This window comes from Copadichromis virginalis, linkage group LG17 (assembly GCF_057382275.1).
Source record: "Copadichromis virginalis isolate Kocher_CV1m ecotype Utaka linkage group LG17, C_Virginalis_male_GT1.1, whole genome shotgun sequence".
NCBI classification, from domain to species: Eukaryota; Metazoa; Chordata; class Actinopteri; order Cichliformes; family Cichlidae; genus Copadichromis; species Copadichromis virginalis.
The window spans coordinates 15,426,375-15,447,073 of NC_140634.1; the positions used below are offsets into that span (position 1 = coordinate 15,426,375).

The 20,699-nt window shown below is 42.3% G+C and overlaps 1 protein-coding gene across 7 annotated transcripts in view; it reads right to left on the reverse strand.

The window, feature by feature from the left end:
- The window catches only part of pde4dip (phosphodiesterase 4D interacting protein), an 88,067-nt gene that overhangs the window by 23,400 nt on the left and 43,968 nt on the right, over positions 1–20,699 (reverse strand). For 3 of the 7 annotated variants that reach the window (XM_085437306.1, XM_085437305.1, XM_085437308.1), the window contains exons 1-17: positions 9,914–12,316; positions 7,323–7,460; positions 6,850–6,969; positions 6,611–6,703; positions 6,225–6,434; positions 5,951–6,109; positions 5,561–5,659; positions 5,227–5,364; positions 4,955–5,134; positions 4,656–4,850; positions 4,318–4,572; positions 4,003–4,168; positions 2,092–2,177; positions 1,788–1,954; positions 1,188–1,485; positions 861–1,041; positions 558–674 (exon numbers count right to left, since the gene is read on the reverse strand). In XM_085437306.1, coding sequence (XP_085293432.1) covers positions 558–674; positions 861–1,041; positions 1,188–1,485; positions 1,788–1,954; positions 2,092–2,177; positions 4,003–4,168; positions 4,318–4,572; positions 4,656–4,850; positions 4,955–5,134; positions 5,227–5,364; positions 5,561–5,659; positions 5,951–6,109; positions 6,225–6,434; positions 6,611–6,703; positions 6,850–6,969; positions 7,323–7,460; positions 9,914–11,194 — 3,883 coding nt within the window. In that variant the 5' untranslated portion in view covers positions 11,195–12,316. Of the gene's footprint in view, positions 1–557; positions 675–860; positions 1,042–1,187; positions 1,486–1,787; positions 1,955–2,091; positions 2,178–4,002; positions 4,169–4,317; positions 4,573–4,655; positions 4,851–4,954; positions 5,135–5,226; positions 5,365–5,560; positions 5,660–5,950; positions 6,110–6,224; positions 6,435–6,610; positions 6,704–6,849; positions 6,970–7,322; positions 7,461–9,913; positions 12,317–15,981; positions 16,018–18,254; positions 18,370–18,921; positions 19,074–19,159; positions 19,284–20,699 lie in introns of those variants that run through there. The other 4 variants (XM_085437311.1, XM_085437307.1, XM_085437309.1 and 1 more) reach the window with 3 other exon arrangements.

The following is a 20,699-nucleotide window of genomic DNA, read 5'->3' on the forward strand; positions in this document are numbered from 1 at the left end:
AGTAACATCAGTTAATGTCATCTTAAGGCCCATAGTCTGGGGTACTTTAAAATTATGAGATATGTGTATAAAACCTAGTAGCAGACTACCCTTTCATCCAAATACAACTCTGGCTCTCAAAAACATTCATGGCGATCACTCAGAGTAGCTTCTATTGATTTGATTTCCCTCTAAGGGGTCAATGAAAACCAAACCACAGTATAATAGAGCAGCCAGGAACTCTCATTTTACAGGCCAAGGCTTCAGGTCAAAGTTTTGACTAACCATCGAGCTTTTAAGCTGGGAATGCAAACAGTGCTGAGTAGAATGCACTGGACCGTGAAGAGAAAGCTACTGTTTGGCACAAAGGCTGCACTTGGCTGCCCTCTGCTGTTTCTATGATACCCCGACAAATAACACTGACGAGATCAATTTCAGGATATTTACGGACATTGTATGACTAGAAACAACTCTTAATAAAACATTAATCAGAATTGAATGACATTACTGATATAAAATTCAAAACAAAGGGTCTCAAAGAACCACAGCGTCTTTTATATGGTGATAATAATACACACCGGGGCTGCTGGTTTCTTCTCTCTCAGCTTCATTTTCACTGCGGCCGCAGGTCTCATAGCCCAGATCCTGGAGGTCTACCTGGATCTGTTTACTGTCCTGCTGCACTGCTGTCTCTGCTGCAGGGATACAGAAGAAGAAGAAGCTTTATTTCATTATGTTTGACACTGCTGGATCTACTATCCTCGTCAACTTCATAGCATTTTTTGGACCATTTTGAGGTCTTATCTTATTATTGACATCACAAATTCAGTATCACCGCCACATTTGTTAAAAGGAAAAGTGCGAAGTTTGTGTCCACTCACTGAGCAAGTCCCTGTAGTCTTTGAGCTGCTCGGCCTGAGCCTGCACTGTGGCCTCAGAAACCATTAGCCTCTCCTGCAGCTCTTTGCTTTTCTGCTGCAGATGAACTGCCTTCTCACAAACTGCAGAGGACGCAGTGGCCTGTTGTGAATCTGCGAACAGCTCGCCACCCAGGTCATTGTACTGGTTACAGACAGGGAGGAAAGATCGTGACTGTCAAAAACAATTTTAAACACCAAGTGTGGCTTTTAAATTGATACTTTCTTGTTTTTAATTTACACCACACCTTACAGAATGGTGCAATAATAGTATATTTAGGATCCTCCCACCTGTGACGATTTAGAGTCCAGTGGCAACGTCTGATGTCTGCTGGCTCTCCTTTTCCTTTGTTCATCATTGCTCTGGCTCTTGGCCTGGGACAGGCAAAGCTCTCCTTCCCAGGCATCCCACAGTTCAGAGTTTTCCTCCTCCTCTTCTTCTTCTATGGTCACATCCAACTCATTTTCATCCTTGTCTTCACCATCCAGTGCATTTTGCTCATCACTCTGTTCACTGGCACACTCCAACCCTCCATTCAGATGACGCTTTACTTCTTCATTCTCTACCTGCAAGCTGAACAGAGCTTTCCTGTAACAGAGGGAGGTTACAATAAATAAATAGATAAATAGCTATATAGATAGACTCTACTGTCCTCTAGTGGCCAAGAATAGATTAGTGTTGTCAGAAAATAGTAAGCTAATTTCAGCTTTGCCAAAAGGTGTCGCTATGTGTAGCTCCACAGGCTTTGATTTGACAGAGTTTACACCAGATGCCCTTCCTGATTAACTCCAACGGCGATTTGTGTCTTCAGCTGGAATCATATGCATTAACCGTTACACTACTAGAGACAAAACAGACTAATTTGGAGTTTAAAATCTCAAAAAAATGACCTCATCTGTGATACTGAAGAGAATCCCGCTTTCGCCAGCTGAGCCTTCAGCTCTCCCAGCTCTCTCTCAACCAGCCTCTTCTGCTCCACCAGCTGCTTGACTTTGATTAGCCCCTGACTTTCAAGCAGCATGCCGTGGGACAGATTCTTCTCTGGACCTTCAGAACTCTGTACACACGCAGGAGTAAATGAATCAATAATTCTGATCAAATGATTAGAAACAGTACATTGTGCATAATATTTATTCTGCAGGATTTATCTGTATAAGCAAGATGAACAATAACAGCTGAAGGTTGCTCTCATACCTTGGTGTCGGTCTCTTCTTCGTCGATGCTTTCAGTGTATTCAGTGTTCAAATCATCAGCCTCAACATCATCCTCAGCGCTCAGCTCTGCAGGAAGCAGACCGAAGACAACCAAATCAGAAGAAGATCAATCTGCTTTTTCTTTTACTTCAGTTTTGAGCATTTCAGAAGTTTTACAACTGAGTGTGAGACCATCACTTGCTCAATTCTTCTAATATTATTCACCCTCAGAATCATGCTGGTAATTTGTAGCACAGCCTTGTCTAACAGTCTGAGTGTTAGGCTGTATGAGTTTGATTTTCTTGTTTATTGCACTCTGCTGTAGTTTAAAGGGGATTACACTTAAGCCCTAGAATGGGATCCCAGGGATAGTCATATAGAGTTTAATCCAGAATTTAAAACCAGCGAGAAAGACTTAAAAGACGGATGGAGAAGGCTTAAAAATCCCTGAAGATGACAGGATGTTGAGTGTTCTGAGCCTTGGAAATAAAGTGGTAGCTGACAAAGAGCTAAGGCAGGACTGCCTCACAGTCTATGTTTAAGATGAGTTACTGTTATGAAGACTGGTAAAAAGTAATTATTCATTTTAATATTGAATTAAAATAATGGAAGAAAACTGTATTTACCTCACCAGTAATGATTACTAGCATTACCACAATGTCTGTATTTGCAGATATAAGTAAACAATTATATATTAAGGTATCGGTATGCAAATTTACTAGTATCCAGATCAGATACAGGGGCAGGTTCCTCTTATGTGATTGATGTTTATGTCTATTATTTCTTGATAAATAATGAATTTAAAAAATTAAAGATAAATAAATGTGACCTTGGCATCAACTTAATCTCTATATGCTAAATTTCAAATTATGACATTTATGCATATTAATCGGATGTTTCAGTCTGACACATTTTCACTCAGTGAGGGGGAATGAAGGAGAGATTTTCCTCTGAAAGGTGGACCATGTGCTTGTGCCACTGTGTGTTTTACGTGAGTTAATACTGAACATTGCACATTAAAGAAGGAAAAAAAGGAGAATTTCAGCTTTCGCAAGTACTAAAGTAGAATAATCTGAAACCTCTGAAATCACAAAGGCATTAATCAGGTACAGTATGTTTATTATTTATTACAAACCACTTTGAAGGGTGTTTGGCTCTGGACGGGGAAAAATTCAAGGAAAAAGGTGCAGAAATGCCTACAATGCAACAAATGTGGCTTCTCGTGGTGTCTGTGCAGACGCACATATATTATTCAGTTTGATACTTCATACTTACTGTGTTCTAGTGTGACATTCGTTCATTTAACAACAACAGCAACAGAGCAACTGGACCAGTAGTTGTTGGAATGCACAGAAGCAAACATGCAAACTAAATATACACAGTCACTGTACTAAACACAATGTGGAATGTGCTCAGATTTCCATGATCTTCAGACAGCATGTGACTTGAGTTAAGTATACAGAAATCTCAAACTTGCTGCAAAAAACATGCAAAGGCACACAAACACCATCATATAAAGGTTACATTCTGAAGCGCACACTACCACAATATTTGCAGTTATAATCATAATGATGATGTGTTATTCAAAAAATTAAAAATTAAATGCCTTGCTATCATTTACACGCAAAAGAAGCAGCACTAATTGTGCAAACTCACAATAACTGCACTACAACATTTATAAAGTTATTAAACAAGATGTTCTTTTTTGGGACGCTACAAGTTCAGATCAATATCCATCCGTCCGCTTTCATCTACTTTCCATGTTAGTATTTTCACACCAAAGAGTTTCAGCTGATAGATTTATGGTACATATCCCATCACCACAGTGCAGTAAGCCATTCTACAGTCACCGCTCCCCAGTGCTAGAAGTGCTGCTGTTACAGATACTGTCCCATGCTTCTCTGGTGCCCACCTCCAAAGTCAGGCTGCCTGCTGTTAGGCCGGTCACGGCCTAGGACAGGGCGTCCCATTGGAGGGCTATCCTCCTGACCCAGTCTCTCCCGCAGCTCCTGGACCTCCTGGGTCAGTCTTTCCACCAGAGGGAGCCCTGAAGGATCCACCATCTGCCTCTGAAAATCCTGCAGCACAAACAAACATGAACTCACACGCATAGAACTCATGACATGTATATACATACAAGCATAGGCAACATACACACACTATCAGCTTATTAGACAAGAGGTTCTACTATACTCCACAGATACCTTCTGTATTCTCACACACTAACCCTGATGATCTCCTCCTTCACATGCAGAGTCCTGTTGAGGGAGTCTAGCCTTGCAGTCTGACTCCTGGTAAGTTCTTGACTCTCCTTCTCCCTCCTTAGAGCCAGAAAAAGCTCCTCCTGCACTGCCTGAAGCTCCAAAGCCAAGTCTGCTCCAAAGTCAGGCTGTGATCCAAAACCTGAGCTCAGCTGTTTGCGAAGTTCCTGGAGTCTTGACTTTTGCTCAGTTATGACCTCACTCAGGCGGACTGCAGAGTCCTGGAGGGAGAGTGTTGTCAGGTTTTCTGTATATTCAACCTTTTCTTTTCACTCTCGGATTTCACATGCTTTATCTGCTCTACCTTAATATACTGGTCTCTGCTGTTGATGCTTCTGAGGAGATCCTGAACTTCCTTCTGGTGCTCCTGAGCTTGATGGGTCCGGTCAGCCAGTACTTCCTGGAAGAGGCGGTCTTTGAGGTGGAGCCGGACCTTAAGCTCTTCCAGAACATCACCTGGAGCAGACTGGATCTGAGCCAGCAAGGAGCAGCGCAGATCCTGCAGATGAGATAAGAAACAAGAATATACTTATTGGTTAACACGATCCTGGGAATATTTCTCTGCAGGAACATATGTTACTCTTCCTGCCGATCTCTCTCTACCTGAGCCTCCTGTGTGCCAGTGTGCAGTGCCTTCTGCAGCTGGTTGATGATGGCATCTCTCTCTCTCAGGATGCAGCTCTGCCTCTCCTCACTCTCCTGCTGCTGCCTCTGGACGTTCCTCCAGGCATCACACACCTGCTCCAGCTCCAGAGCCTTACCCCGCAGCAGTACTTCCAGGCTCTGATACAGACACAAACATTCCAATAAGGAAGCAAGATGAGGCAACATACTGCCAAGAAAAAAAGATGAGTTTATTTTGTGTGTCCTCTTACAGTGATGGTCTCCTCATTGCTGGCCAGGACGCAGCGCTGTCTCTCTAGATCTCTCTCCTTTTCTCTGAGCAGCAGCTGCAGGCGACGAGTCTCCTCGTCTTTCTCCTCCATGCAGCGGAACTTCTCATCCACTATTTTCTGCAGGGTTTGTGGAAATAAAGTTGTTTTAACCTCCATCTAACTAAAATGGCATGTGTTAAAATCTAAACCCACAAACTCAACCATCTTAGACTACTAACAATTAACATGATATAAAGGAGTTCACAGGACACGTTGTGTTGGTCTAATTGTTTTGGCTTTTGTCATGTGTTGGCGAGCGTACTGCTGTGTTTACCTCCAGAGCTCCGTCTCGCTCCTTTATACGCTGGCGAAGTTTCTGAAGCACAGAGTCTCTTTTCTCCGTTGGATCCTCCAGGAACTCACAGCAGTCCTGCTGGACAGCAAACAGACCGTCAACTGCAGAGTAATTACAATCCTACTTATCCACAAAGACAAAATAGAGCTTGAATGGAGCTGAAGTTTTCAGAAAGCTGTGAGAGCAACTGCAGCTCATCTTACTTTTAGTTTTGTCGTTCTTTGCTCAGATGCGGAGCATTTTAAGCATTAGTCATGTGCACTTCTGTGTTTATTATACAATATTGACAAGAATGAGATCTGTTTGTATTTATTATCGTCGAACATGATGGTTTGTTTACTGTTTACAGACTATTTGATTGTGTCCAACCTCCACCAGCTGTTCTTTGGTCTTCAGGGAAGCCTTCAGCTCGCTGATGATCTTCTCTCTCTCCTCCTTTTCTCTCTGTCTCTCTCGCTCACCCTCTCTCAGTTGCTCCTCTCTCTCCTGGAGAGCTGATCGAGCCTTTTCTAGAGCTAGCTGCAGCTCCTGAGTGTCGCGCATGCACGACACGATAAAGTGAAAAGAACCACGATGCAATTAAAACAAAGAAAAGAAGAATGACGAAAACACCCTCATTAAAAAAAAAAAGTCATTTTCTCACCTGGTTGTGTCTCTCTGCCTCCCTCTTGTGTTCCAGCGACCCCTGCAGCTCTTTCTCTAGTCTCTCCAGGGCCCGGTTCAGGTCCTCCTGAGTCCTGACTGCCTGACACTGGGCTCTCTGTCCAGCCTGCAGCTCCAGTTGAGCTTGGAACAGAGAGGCCTGCAGAGCCAGGACCTCACCCTGACCTCTAATAGTCTCTGCACCAGACGCCTACAAGTAAAACCAGTCAGGGAAGAAAGAAAGACATAAAGGGCAGGTGAGGAACCAAACAGGAATGAAACTCAACTCAACTCTGAAACATGTTTTTATTGTATGCTGAAAAATTATTTTAGATAGGCAGCTTGGTAATTAATAAAACAGAACTGTGCTTTGTGTGGAGGACCAACCTGCAGCTGCTGCAGCTGGTTGCGGTTGGCAAGCTCTTTGAGTGAGCACAGTGTCTTATTTTGCTCCTCAATCACCCTGTACAGCTCTGCAACCTGCACAATCAAAGGCACAATTCATGTGTGAAACTGTGGGGTTTTCAGCACTTCCACCTCTGACCTTACTTTCATTCTCTCTGCAATGCTCAGATTTTGAATTCCCTCCTTTATTTACTATCAAGCCTTATTTATCACTACTGTACCTCTGCCTGTTTGGAGTTTACAGTATCAGTGAGGTTCTGGATATTTCTCTCCTGTTGCTGGGCATCCTCTTGGGCCGATCGCAGCTCAAGCTCCATTTCACCTAGACGCTCCTGCAGCTTCTACATACACACAAACACCCAGAACAAAATTCCACATTATCTGGAATATATTACGGCATGTGTTTGTATGTTTTCACCCACAGTCCAAAGACATGCATGTTAGATTCATTAGCAATTCTAAACTAGCTGTACGTATGAATGTAAGTGTGAATGACTGTCTGTGTTGGCCTTGCAAAACACCAGCGATCTGTCCAGGGTGTGCCTTGCCATTGGCCAAATATTAGCAAGGATAGGCTTCAGCTCTCCTAAGAGCTGTACAAGTGGATATTTTGACAGTGTCATGTTTCAAGTTCAAAGTATATGAAGGCAAAAAGAAGATGAAGCGGTAGTTTTGGAGACTGGTGTCTTTGTACCTGGTTCCTCGTCTCGCTCTCTCTGATCTTGGCCTGTAGTGAGCGCACCTGATCCTGGGCCTTCTGCAGCTCGCCAACACACTGACCTGCAGCACTCTCATAATAACTGAGCTGACCCTGCTGATTGTCAATCAATCGCTGAAAAAGAGACAGGAGGAAGCATGACAGATTCGCCAGTGAGGAGAATGTGTTAGTAGATTATGATGAGGTATGGAGATGAAACAGTACATTTTTATCATATTACTGATGATTCATGAATACAGTTGTTAAGTCTTAACATTTGTTGATTACAACGTTATAGTAGCAGTCTGATTAGTCTGCTTTTCTTTGCATCACATGTTACGAATGTATACTTGTGGGTTATTATGAGCTGTGACAAACCTAAATTTAAAGCTTGGTTCTTAACCAAGGATTAAAAGTTATAGTCCTCCAGATAAACACAGTCTTTTATTATTGTTGCAGCTGTTGTGTGGATGATGGAGTGAAAGTGGAAAGTGATGTCAGCTTGGTGTCGGATGGCTTCCTCTGGAAGTGGGTGTTGCCATAGCAGCATTTTGTTGACTTCCTTGTTTTTGTTTTTATGAGACTGTAATGATGTGATGTCACTCAGCCCTTGGAGACATTAGCTCTGTGCGCAGCCTTTTCTACAGTCATTTCAGCTGTGTCCCAGAGCAACACTGTGTCAAGCAGTGTGGTGAAAAGAAAGAAAGCGTAAACCAACTGGATTTGTACCAGAGGAACGATCGCTTCATTTTCTATATATTAACGAATTACACTAGAATGGGGCTAATATTTACATCACTATGTTGTCTGATTGAATTAAATAATCTGATATGCAACATAATGCAGAATAAGATACTTGTAGGGGCTTAGAAATTGTGTCATCCCCAGTTCATTTCTGAAATGTGTTTTAAAACAACAGTCGGGAACACTTGAACACTGATTTCTGGTCAAAACCATTAATCAAATCCTACATACACTAAAATATACTTTTCCAAGGCCCTTTCAATAAATGTGAAGCAGATCCCCCCCCCCAAAGCATGGTCTCAGTAGTCAGGAATTTAACAACAGAATTCCCCATTTGTGAGCCTTTGGACATTCTGTATTGTAGTAAGCAAGTATCAAATAACAAAAAAAAAAAAAATCACAAGATATTTTCCTGATTTGACTCGGTGAGCCTCGTATTTGCTTCAGAAAACAGTATTTTTGGGGGGGGGTTGGGAAGCTCATCTTGTAACCGGAAGGTTGCCGGTTCGATCCCCAGCTCTGTCTGTCTTGGTCGTTGTGTCCTTGGGCAAGACACTTCACCTACCGCCTACTGGTGGTGGCCAGAGGGGCCGATGGCGCGATATGGCAGCCTCGCTTCTGTCAGTCTGCCCCAGGGCAGCTGTGGCTACAACTGTAGCTTGCCTCCACCAGTGAGTAAATGTGAGAGTGAATGAATAGTGGAATTGTAAAGCGCTTTGAGGGTCTCGAAAAGTGCTATATAAATGCAATCCATTATTATTATTATTTTTGTATGAACCTAGTCATAAATCGCACTGTAAGACAGCTGCTCTACATCTTTGGAGGCCAGAGAGTGATGAGCCAGAACAAGACCCAGAAGGCTTCTAACAGTTCTGCTGATATTACACGTTGAGTACTTTACCACAAGGGTACAGAAATCTCAGCAAAATAATCCAGAGTTTAGTTGTATGAATGACATATTTGTTTCTTCATTCCTGGACTAATGTGTGCACTGTGCAGTTTTGTGTATTGCATTACAATAGCCGTATATGTTTGACAATAATAGACTATCACATAGCTGTTGTGTGTCTGTACGCTCCTTTCAGACTGAACCACATTTTAACTGTTCATTAACATGACAATAGAAGTTATGAAGCTGCAGTAGACAGAAGAGCCTTTACAGAGCGATGGCTGCAGACCTTGGAAACGGTTTCCATAGCAATGGAAGGGTCGCTAAGATACCGTAAAAGAGGGTTATTTATGCTTCCTTTGAGGGTAATCAAGGCGGTGAGTGTGTTCAGCTTTGTCAGCAGTGGAGGAGACAAGCAAGAGAAGATTAAGAGGGGTCTGACCTCACTCAGTGTGGATGCTGGTCAGAAATAGTTTGCTTTATTCTGACGCCCCTACATCTGATTCTAATGTGGAGCAAATCTGACACTTGTCCCCTAGTTTGTACTCACTTTTTTTGATAAAAAAAATAACTTCAGTGATTGTAATAGGATTACACCTGGGTTTTAAATTACTACCTATAATTTTCCTACAAAGTTCTCCATATTATTATATTATATTTATTTATATTTTTTTATTTATATATAGTGTGTTTTAGAGTTTGCAACTAATTTAAGGCTGTTTACAGCTGCAAGAAGTCAGCACTTTGACTGTAAATAAGATTTTAAAGCAACCCAACCCTGACAAGTATTTTATAAAGTGCAACCCCACAGACTATTGCACCTTTCTCAAGTCTGAGAGGCACCCAGATCTTTAGGCTTTGGAACATGCTTCCCATTAAAAAGCTATAACTATTAATCCTGCAAATTGAATGAGCTAAGTTAAAGGCCATCCAGTATCCAAGGCTTCTGATGTACCTGCTGAAACTGAAATGGCCCACACAGAACATAATCATCCATCCACTGCTCCTCCATCTCTTCCAGCTCAGCCTGGAGTTCCTGTTGGGGACATGGGGTCACGATCTCTGGTATACTGTGGTGGGTGTGCAGCTCACAGTCTGCTGTCTCTGCATAGGGCAACCTCAGTGATAGGTGCAGGGGCAGTGACAGGCCTCGCTCCGGTTTGGTTTTGACTAGAACTGGGATCTTGCTGCCCCTTCGGGATTTCACTGGCCGGTGTTCACAACCCCGCAAGAGGGTCAGCATCATCTCAAACCCAGACAGGAAGCTCTCACATGGGGTCTTGTCCCACTGAATGTCTCTTCTCACCATTGCCTCACTTCCATCTTTCTCTGGGTCAGTTTCTTCCTTCTCTTTATGATCTAAAGGAAGACAACTGACGTCCACAGTGGTGTTGAGAGACTCCACAGATGATGCAGGACTGGAACTCTTCTGCTCACAAATGGTCTTTTCAGGTTCCATCCCAGCAGAAGGTGACTCAAAGGTGATGGCTGTATCAGCTCCAGGGCCTCTGGCCACAAACTCCACTTCCTGTGTGGCTGTTGAGCAGCGGGTAGTTGGGCCGCAGGATGTGCTTCTGCGCCCGAGCCTTCTAGGAACCTTACATACAGCCTCATAATCAGAATCAGCAACTCGAAGTGCAGCACAACCCCTACATCGCCTCTGCTTGTGACCAGAGAGGGAGTCTGCTCCTGTGCACTGGTGGAGGTGGTGGTGGTGGTGATGATGATGGTCCAGGGCAGGGTATTCCTTATCAGCCCATGACTCATACACGGAGAAGGTAAGATCGTCCTGGATCATGTCTGAGTATCTTACATCCTGGAGTGATGACAGATCCACCACAGGAGCGTCTTCAGACGCCGTCTCAGTCACGACTCTGACACTGGATGGAGGGGGGACCACGCTGCACTCCTCTGAGTTGTTCTTCCAGTACAGGCCTCCAATACACTGCCTCAGCCGGTCTTTCTCGAGGAGTAGCTTGTGGAGACGCTCCAGAGACAATGCCTCCACTCGGGCAATCACTGTATCAAAGCGGTACATGCGGTCTAACATGAAGGTGCACTTTGAGCACGCAAACTCACCACGGCCATCCCGGGTCAGCTCACGGCCCAACGCGTGGGAAAGCAGCACCTGCAGATTGAGCTTGGCTGTTGGGTGGAAAATCCATCTGCGCTGGTTGCCACAGAGCTCACGGGCACAGATCCTGCAAGTCTCCTTCATCTTTACCACATCTAGCATCACAACACGTGGCGAACGGATAATACAAGAGAGCTTTAAAAGTCACTTCCTTTTGATGCATGTAAGAATTTCATTGCAGGGCTGGATGAAAGATGATGCTTCTCTCCCGAACTACTATCATTTGGTGTTTTTCCAAGTTATCCATTAAATGGATAAAGGAGGAAGATGAATTCAGAGTCCAGAGTCAAATCTGAACCAAAGTGAATCTTGGGCAGAAATGTTTTATGATACTGCAGGAAAACAAAGAGGTGGCAGTCTATTCAGACATTTTATTTATCTGTTTTGTCAGATCAAATAAAAGTAGGCCCGTTAATGGAGACAAACACACTGCAGCAGCATCGTGGCCACGTTTCCCTGATTACTCAAACCTTTCGATCGGGCTGGTACGTCTGAGCAACGTGATCAGCGCCTTTAATTCAGCCAAAGACATTTCCCCTCGGAGCGGATGTGAATGAATCTTCTCTGTCATGGGTTTCACTTCCTTGGTGGGGAAGCACAGACGTCTACTCAAATCTCACTCCTGCGCTGAATTTCAACCCTGCCGTTTCCACCTGAACGATCCCGTTAAGTGTGTCACAACAGCGGCTTTTTCTGCCTTTGAAATCAATGACGTCTCTTTATATGACAGCATCTCTCTGCCGCAGCTGCTGCCAGGTAACAACCGGAAACGAACACGGAAACAAAACGCGATTTCCTTCCTTAGTCAGCGATTTGGATGTTCCAAGGTTTACCGGCTCCCGTCTGCGTCCCCGTTCAGCTGTGTCCACTTCATCAGCGGAGGCTGTCAATCGTCCGGGTGCTTTCAAAACGAGACAACGAGGCAACGCGGACTGAAACCGAAGATCGTGTATCAAAGAGAGGATGTCTCACTCTGATGCTCGAAATAATCTGGTGTGCCAATCCCGGGGAAATCTGCCTTTTCCCTCTTGTGACACTAGTCCACTTTACACAATTAATCTGGCCACAGATGTGCTATGGACACAGTACAACTTTGGTAATAACGACTACGACGGCAACGAGTTTCACTACTGATTTATTTTCGACACCAAAAGCCCATCAAAAATGTTTTAACACAGTCAAATCAAGCCAAATTATTTTTTTGGTGTCTTTCTGTACTCCTATGGAAGCCCGTTTCCGCCACTAAAAAAAAAAAAGGATCCATAACTCAAAATTTCGAGTTATTTTCTCGAAATTTCGAGTTATTATCTCGAAATTTCGACATATTAACTCAAAATTTTGAGAAAAGCAACTCGAAATTTCGAGTTCGCGCTGCCAATCAGTAATCTACGTGAATGACGTCATTTCCATGTTACCCGGAAGCTGAAGCCCTCAGCTACAAATGCTACAGCTAAGCTACCGGTATTACATCCAGTCGTGAATGCACAGATTGCTGAGTGTTTTCAGCCTGGCTTCACAAATGATGAAATCCCTGTGTTATTAGCTGAATCACATGGTGTTACTATCAGCAAACATACTTTAATTTGTTGGGATCCGTTTTTGAGTGCGCGGTCCTGCGCCATATGCTTCCGTGTAACAAGAAAGCGACCTCATTCACGTATATTTTTGATTGGCAGAGCTAACTCGAAATTTTGAGAAAAGTAACTCGAAATTTCGAGTTATTATCTCGAAATTTCGAGAAAATAACTCAAAATTTCGAGAAAATAACTCGAAATTTCGAGTTATGGATACTAGCTTTTTTTTTTGTAGTGGCGGAAACGGGCTTCCATAGTACTCTGATGTAATATTAAATGTATCTCCTGGATATGTGTAGTTAAACCAGTAGTTTTTAATAAATGAATTCCCCCCCAGTCCATATTATCAGCGTCAGAGTGGGACCTCGTGTAGAAGGCAGGACTGAACCATTTTCTTGGCTCGGCTGAACGGTGGGGTGGGGTTGGTGAGCCCTTCCCTTTAAATCTAGTGACTGTCTTTCAAATGAAATTTCTGGATTTCTTCAGGCAAAAGATGAGGCCTCTTAATTCACTCTTACCGTAACTGTCAACACAAACATTTATGTTTCTCTGTAAGTAAAAGTTCCTATGTTAACAAATGTTAACAGTAAAACTGGAGTGCAGATGCAAGGTAAACAGTCTGTTCTTACACTTACAAAAATAGTTTCTTTTGATTGTGTTATTACTAATGTAAAGTCATCCAGTCATAAAATATTATTAATTTTAACGTAGTCGCTGCTCATTTGTATTGTAAAGAGATTTTTTTTTTGAACGATAACCAAACGTTTTAATATGATATTTTGATCTCTCCATGTTCAAAATGACGAAATATAAAACTAAATAAGGTAGGATTTCCCCTCGGAAAATCTTAATGTCATTTACCGTTTTTATTTGGCTTTTAATCATGTTTGTGGAAATCTACAAGCAATCAAATGGCAGTAGCAAGGACTAACACTACATATGATGTTCCATGTGCAAAACCTTCTGCTAATTCCCTTTCAGATCATCCATATTAAATCAGGGTGTGACCGCCTGTTTAATTAAAAATCTTACTTTTCATTTCCAGCTTGTGTGTTTGGATGTATCAATAAAATTAGCCCTGTGTGTTTTCCATCAGGTTCATTAAATCTAAATCTAATCTCTAAATTGTCAGCATGGAATGAGTTCATGCCTTTCCCAGGGGCACACACTCCCAGTCTGGCCTTGATATGTGTGTCACACAGCATGAAGGGGGAAAGGAGGGAGGCAAATGGGCTCTGTTATTTCTCTGGAATTGATGTCAGTGAATCACATGACACTTTAATCAAGAAGCAGCCCACTGTCCTCCTCTTAAAAGAAGCCCCTCCAACATGCACACACACACTTAAAAAGCATCATCCATCTTTCCTTATTGAAGCAGGCTAGCTGTGTTGTTGATACAACTGCTCTCACATGTGATTTATTTTCCTCAGAGTGTGTGGGCCAACACAGAACTCTATTTTGGCCCTTGCTGCATCTACATTTGTCACCCTACAAGCCACTAGAGACACAACACTAAAAACTGATCGGCTAGAATGAGGCACGCAATCAAAAATCCATTAATCCTAATCAGAGATAAGTACCAAACAGTGCTGACAGACTGCACCCGCTGTTTACTTTTTTCTAAGTGGCAGAAATACCAAAGGGTGACAGCAGAAAATGAACACTGATGCAGACAGAACAGATATCCCCACCCAATTTTTCTCTCTCAGATGTGTCAGTTGTTGCTGTGCTAGTTAAACAACCGATTCCTTCTGTGTGTTGAGCCGCCAGGAAAAACTGATTTAATCATAACTGGTACAGATGAGGAAAATGAGACTATATTTGCAGAAATATACTGCACATATGACATGACTCTGCACTGACACTGATCCTTGCTGATGCTCTATAAGGAACTGTGCCTCCTAATTTTAGAAAGAGAAACATAAGCCTTTGTTCCAGCTGAAGATTAGGATACAATAATAAGTGAAACAGAAACTGACTGGAACTTAAAATAGGACTAAGGCTGGAAAACACAATAACTGGGACCTGCAGATGGACGGTGACCCGACACTCTGACAAGACACAAAGGGAGACTGAGAAATTATCTACATACAAGAGTGTGATTAGGGAAGTAGAGACAGCTGCGGTAACAGCAGAGACAAATCAGGAGTAATGAAAAAGGGGAAGCAAAACTGAACGCACAAGAGACACAGGCTATCAAAATAGAAGAGGAAGCATAAACAGTGAGACAGAGACAAAGACACATGAACCTGACAAAGAGGAGACAAAAGAAGCAGGATAGGAAATAACTATATAACTTGGACACAGAAAGACCGAGGCCAAAGACAACTACAAGAAACACGAGATGAGGGACTGGCAAAATATGATGGAAAGTATAGAACTCGACATACAGACAGAAAGAGGAGACGAGACTGCCTGCATACATGGGACACTAGGGAGGACACAGGGATGAGACGAGTCTGGACATGAAAGGGAACCAAATGAAACAAGGAACTGAGAAGTAGAAACATGAATAAACTAGGAAACAGTGGAAATACTAAACTAGGAAACTAAACAGTGAAAACTAGAATGTAATCATAATAAAAACTGTTTTTTATTTCTACTTCTCTACACAACTTGCTTCATTCACACAAACACTTTCCCCCCCTCTATGCTTTTTCTACCTAACATTCACACGCTCATTCGGCATGCAGACTGGCGCACGCAGAGACTGAATCACCGAGCTTCTGAGTGATACGTGATCAGCTCTGCCACCTCAGCTACAGCCACTCCAGAGGTGGATAAGGGGAATATATACTCAGATCATAGGGAAGAAAACTAGGACCCATGTCAGTGTTTCACAAGAAACAATATTCAAACAGTTAAAATGTTTTTGTTTTATTTTAATTATGAACCCTTTAAAGGGTAAATGTGCAATACTCTTGATTGTATTTTTCTTTTACCTGGCCTTTTATGATGACAAAATATCAGGTGTAGAAACTTCAGTTTTAAATTATGACATTGCTAAAATCCTAATTTTACTATCTAAACAAGCAGTGAAAGCAGTGAACATATATGCTTGGGTGTTTAAAATGAGAGGAGTATTAAATCTGATGCTACAGTCATACTGTATGTGCAGTGTGGATTAAGTAACAGAAGGTGGAGCTACTTGTCTATGAATGGAGAAGATGGGCCTCCTTGTCTGAGATGCACACCACCAACAAAAGCTGCCAGTAAAAATGTAGACGTGAGATTGGGTAGCTATCAGAATATAAATGCAGAAAATACTGCAGAGGGTAAAAGTTCAAAGATCTCACAAGTAAAGTTTTGTCCTACCTGCATCTGTGCATGAACTGTGCACTCGTGCTCACACTGCAAAGAAACAAGTGCAATAATGTCACACATAAACCACCAACATGGTTTCATGTTACTACTTTTTAGCTCTCACAGGTCAAAACCTTGATTTTGAGCTACAAAGGCAGCTATCCCCATCAACACCTCCTTCGTCCACCTCATTATTTGTTGATGAGGTGTGTGTTGAGGCTCAGACTGCATATTTTAGGAACTGCATCAGGTTCAAAGTACAGTATTTGTTGAAAATAAGTAGAGATGGTAAAAATGAGACATTTATTCAAATGCAAGCAGAAAAACACAAGCATACAGGGGTTTACATGGTCCTAAAAAGGTGCACATATTTTTAGCTTCATGGTGGCGTGAGCTGTCTACCGTGCCAATGTTCCACTGACCCACATGCAGATATAAAAACAGTTTCATATCTTACTGGGTTGACCTATCTGCTGTTTGAGCCAGAACACTTAGAGCAAAGTGACAGAAGATGAGAAGGGGGGTTGAGGCAACCAGCAGAGAATTTAGACCAGGACTGGCACGCGTGTCTGGATCACAGTCAATGTCTGGAGTCCGTCTACTAAGCAAAAGACCTTTGGATTTTTTTGAAAGATGAAAAAACGTTGGAAAATATTTAATATTCCATATCCAAATATTCAATGCCATTGGACCATATGAATGGAAAAAAATGGATAGTTGTAATTCTGTGATATAATTCAGAGGCAAGTCCTGTTTTGAGACAAGCAGCACAGTAAAGGGTCGGCAAGGTTGTGTGTTGATCCTACACAGAGCCTCAGTGCAATTGTCAGACAGTCATCTACAAACTGTAGCCGTTTACTGTCACCAAGGAACAGTGCCAAACAGCTGGTTGTGGACTACTCTTGCAGTTGTTGCTCTTGTGCAGTTGTTGGTCCTTCAGCCAGCTCGAGTGAAACTGAGAGCTATAAACAAAACCCTGTTGCTCTGTTTGTGTGCCAGCTAACCCAAAGATTGTGCAGAGCTCCTAAGTTGGCTAATTCTGAGACTTTGTTTTTTGCCTGCAGCCTGTCAACCCTTTCTTCTGAGGTGGATGGATTGGCGCCATCAGAATCTAGCCTGTCAAGTCTGTGTGTCCTGCATTTTTCTTTCCTCTTTCGCTGGCAAAGATTCCAGAGAATCTCCCATCGCTGGTGCTTCCTGACTCAGATCTTGGACTTCTGCCGCCAAAGCCCAAGTTACCTGAGCCAGAGCCAGAGGGTCCAATGTTGCCATAGTCATTATCATCTCACTCCTTGACCGCCTGACAAGCTCCTCCTCCACTGTTGGCTTCCTGCGCGCCTTCCAGTGGGGATAACACCTACACTGATGTTAGAATCTTTTCCATCTCCTCTGCCACCAGGTCGACCCCCAAAATTAAGCCTCTGCTCTGTCCTGCATTTGGGTCAACTATCTGTGCTTCTTTGGTTTGCCCTGAACCCACTTCCAGATCACTCCCTCTGCTGTCCCTGGTCCAACCCACAGAAAATGAGTATCACTTACAAAGACCGTGACACCACAGGTAATTAGCTGCTTGGATATGTGCGCTTAAGGTCTTCTCTTCCACTTTGTTCTAAATCTAGCTATACCCTTACAGCTGACGGTGTACTGCTGATGTGAAAAGTAAGGAGCAGCAGGCTATTGGTTTACTCCTCATAAATGATGTAAATATACACGAGGGACTCTGGGTCAAAACATAGTTTAAAGACCTTCAAGAAACCTCTGAAATAGCACAGAAATGTAAGTCTGCAAAAGTTATTTTGATTATCACATCTTATAATTATTTTATTTGATAGAGACTGAAAGAAATAAGTAACAGAATTATTTAAAACATAAAAGAATTAAATGTCTTTTTTTGTAACTAGTTGTTAAAAATAAAGGATATTTTAGGCATATTTTACTAACTGTAGGTGTTTCTCAAGTTAGTTAGATAAATAAACAGCTTGTTGATTGTACCCATAATACTTTCTTTAATGTCTCTTTCTTACTGGTTGGGCTCTAGTGACTTAATAAAACTGACGTGAATACTGTGCAGCACTGGGGCTCCTGTCTAGTATACCTCAGATAATCACTATGTGCTTTCAGCTGCACATAATAGGAAAATAAATCACTTATTAGGGTCACCTGAACTCTGTCATTTCTTCTTCAGTTTTATAGCAATAAAGTATAACAATATTTGCAATATTAAGGGTGTGCGTGCATGATCGCCTCACCCTCTTATGTTCATGTAAGGAATATCATGAAAATACCTCAGTTTTTCCTACGTCTTTGTGCAGACAAGAGGAAGGGTTTTGAAGTCTCACTTCAAGCTCTTTGACTTGAAGATGCAGTGAATGTTTGTCCTGTGTCAGCTCCTCAATCATTCTGATAAAAAGAAGAAACAGAGACAAGCATTAATGTAGCTAAAGCTGCAGTTTACCCCAGCTGATATGAGGTAAGAGGCATGGCACATCACCAATCTGTTACTTGTCTGCGACAGACCAGAACACGCAAAGTCCACACAGAAAGACTCCGACCAGATGGTGGAGTTGAACACAGGGCCTTCTTGCTATGAGCCAACAGTGGTAACCGCTGTGCCATTATGCACAGGTATTTATGTGCCACCAAAATGCAGTCACATCAAAAATTGAAAAGCTGGTGTTTTCAGGTGATAAATCATACACTGTGCAATGATTTGTTTTTATGAATTAATTATTTATTAAAACTAGCACAGCACTTGTATTTCATTCATTGTACTAAATACTGATTTGCCACAATGATAAAAAACAAAGTGAAATCAATAAAATTAAACATATGGTGAGGTTCATCAAACCCCTCTGAAAAACTCCAATGCACTATAATGTACAGTGCAAAAAGCTGTTTTACACAAACTGGGATTTTGGTTGCAAGTCTGTGGTTAGCTACATATTAAATTACCTGTCTTTGTCTGTCAGTGGCTGCAAGTTGAGTATTCCACCAGAGGCTTGACTCTTCTCCAACATCTGTTTCTCAAGAGTGAGGTAGCGCTGGGTCTCGGTGTTTGCCAGCGAGGCCATCCGTTCAGCCTCAACTTGTGCCAGCTCAGCCTCCTAAACATATGCATGTTCTCATCAGCATAAATCTCCTTTTGCCTGTTAGTACCATGGAACTGCTTAGCCAGTGCTACTATCTGTACCTCTTGTAGTAGCCGGACTTTGGTTGCCATGATTTCCTGTAAGTGGTTGATTTCCTCCTGCTGCACCACCAGACGCCGCTGCAACTCTGTTTCATTTTGATTAGACAGGCCCTTTGCCGTCGATCTGTATGAGTTGAAATGAATAACGATGAACTTGTACAGGAAGTACTAAAATAAAATAATCCCACACGTATTCAACCTTCCTAACCACACCACAGCTTAGTAAAAATTCAATGGTACGTGCATCATCCTCGAGCTCGGGTCCTCTAGCAGAAGCCTGCTAATCAGAAGGTTGGGTGTTCAAGCCCCATCTTGGCCAACATACTATTCCTAAGTTGTTCTCAAAGAATCTAATGTGTACTATTTGCAAACCTCAAATCGCACACCTTGTCTTTAAAAGCAACATAATTCATTGGATAACCTGTTGCAGTGTCTAAGAATAATTCAGAATGAATAATCAATGATTTTAATATACCACACTGGTTTTACTGGCTAGCTGTTAGCGATCAATCCCAGAGCAAAGGCTCCTTCTTTGCCGTCTTCATCCTGTTCTCTTTCTCTCCCTCTCTCTGCAGTAATGGTGCAGTCAACAAAAAGTTAAATGTTACAGTGAAACAGACTTTACAACCCATTAAAAGGCACACTGATCTGTGTTATTTATAGCAATATTCAAACTGAATACGGGCTGCTGCTGGCCGTTGACAGGTAACATGCTTTTGACTTGCTGTCACCTAAACTGGAGCCGTACTATTAAATAATGAAGCCCAATTTGACCAGAAAAGGAATATAAATCTTTAACTAACTGAAATATTAAAAGAATAAAGAACATAAGCTCCTTGGCTGACAATGGCAATGGCTTTTCTTATTCTTGTCTAAATTATCCACACATGATAACAGCAACAAACTGTGCTGTGATAACAGGAAATGAAAATAATAAAGACAGCCTTTTCCTGAAAAACATGGACCATCTTTCCCTTTAGGGAAATTTACAAAAAAAAGCATCAAATGCACATTAAATGGTGTAATCTGAGGTTTGCATCCTGATCTCAGTATTCTGCTTAGTTTATTGTTTGGAAAGGAGAACGGCTGAAGAAAGAAAGGGAGACAGCTGGCTTGTAAACAGGTGCTGGAGCTCATATAGTTCCCAACTCGGCAAACCATAAAACCTCTGCCCTTTACTCAACCTACTCCCATATTCTAATCACCCTCCCCCTTAAAAAAACAAAAAAACACCCTTAGTAAGACCCTCACTTCTTCTCCACCTTGTCAGTTTCCTACCCTCTTTGTCCTCTATCCCAGAACTCAGAGGGACTTCACAAGCATTTTCGTGCTGAATCCATGCATTCCTTAGAGCTTAGTTTGTGTTGTGATAGCTAGGTTAGTCTACAGGCCAGCAGGCTTGCGTGTGATGAGAGGCCGTGGGGTCCTGAGCTTGCCTTGGCGCTGACGTACTGTTGGACTCATGGGAAACAAACTAGTGATGAAAGGAGCGTTTTTGTGCTTCGCTCAGAGGTTTCCCTAAAGGGATTTCAACAAATCT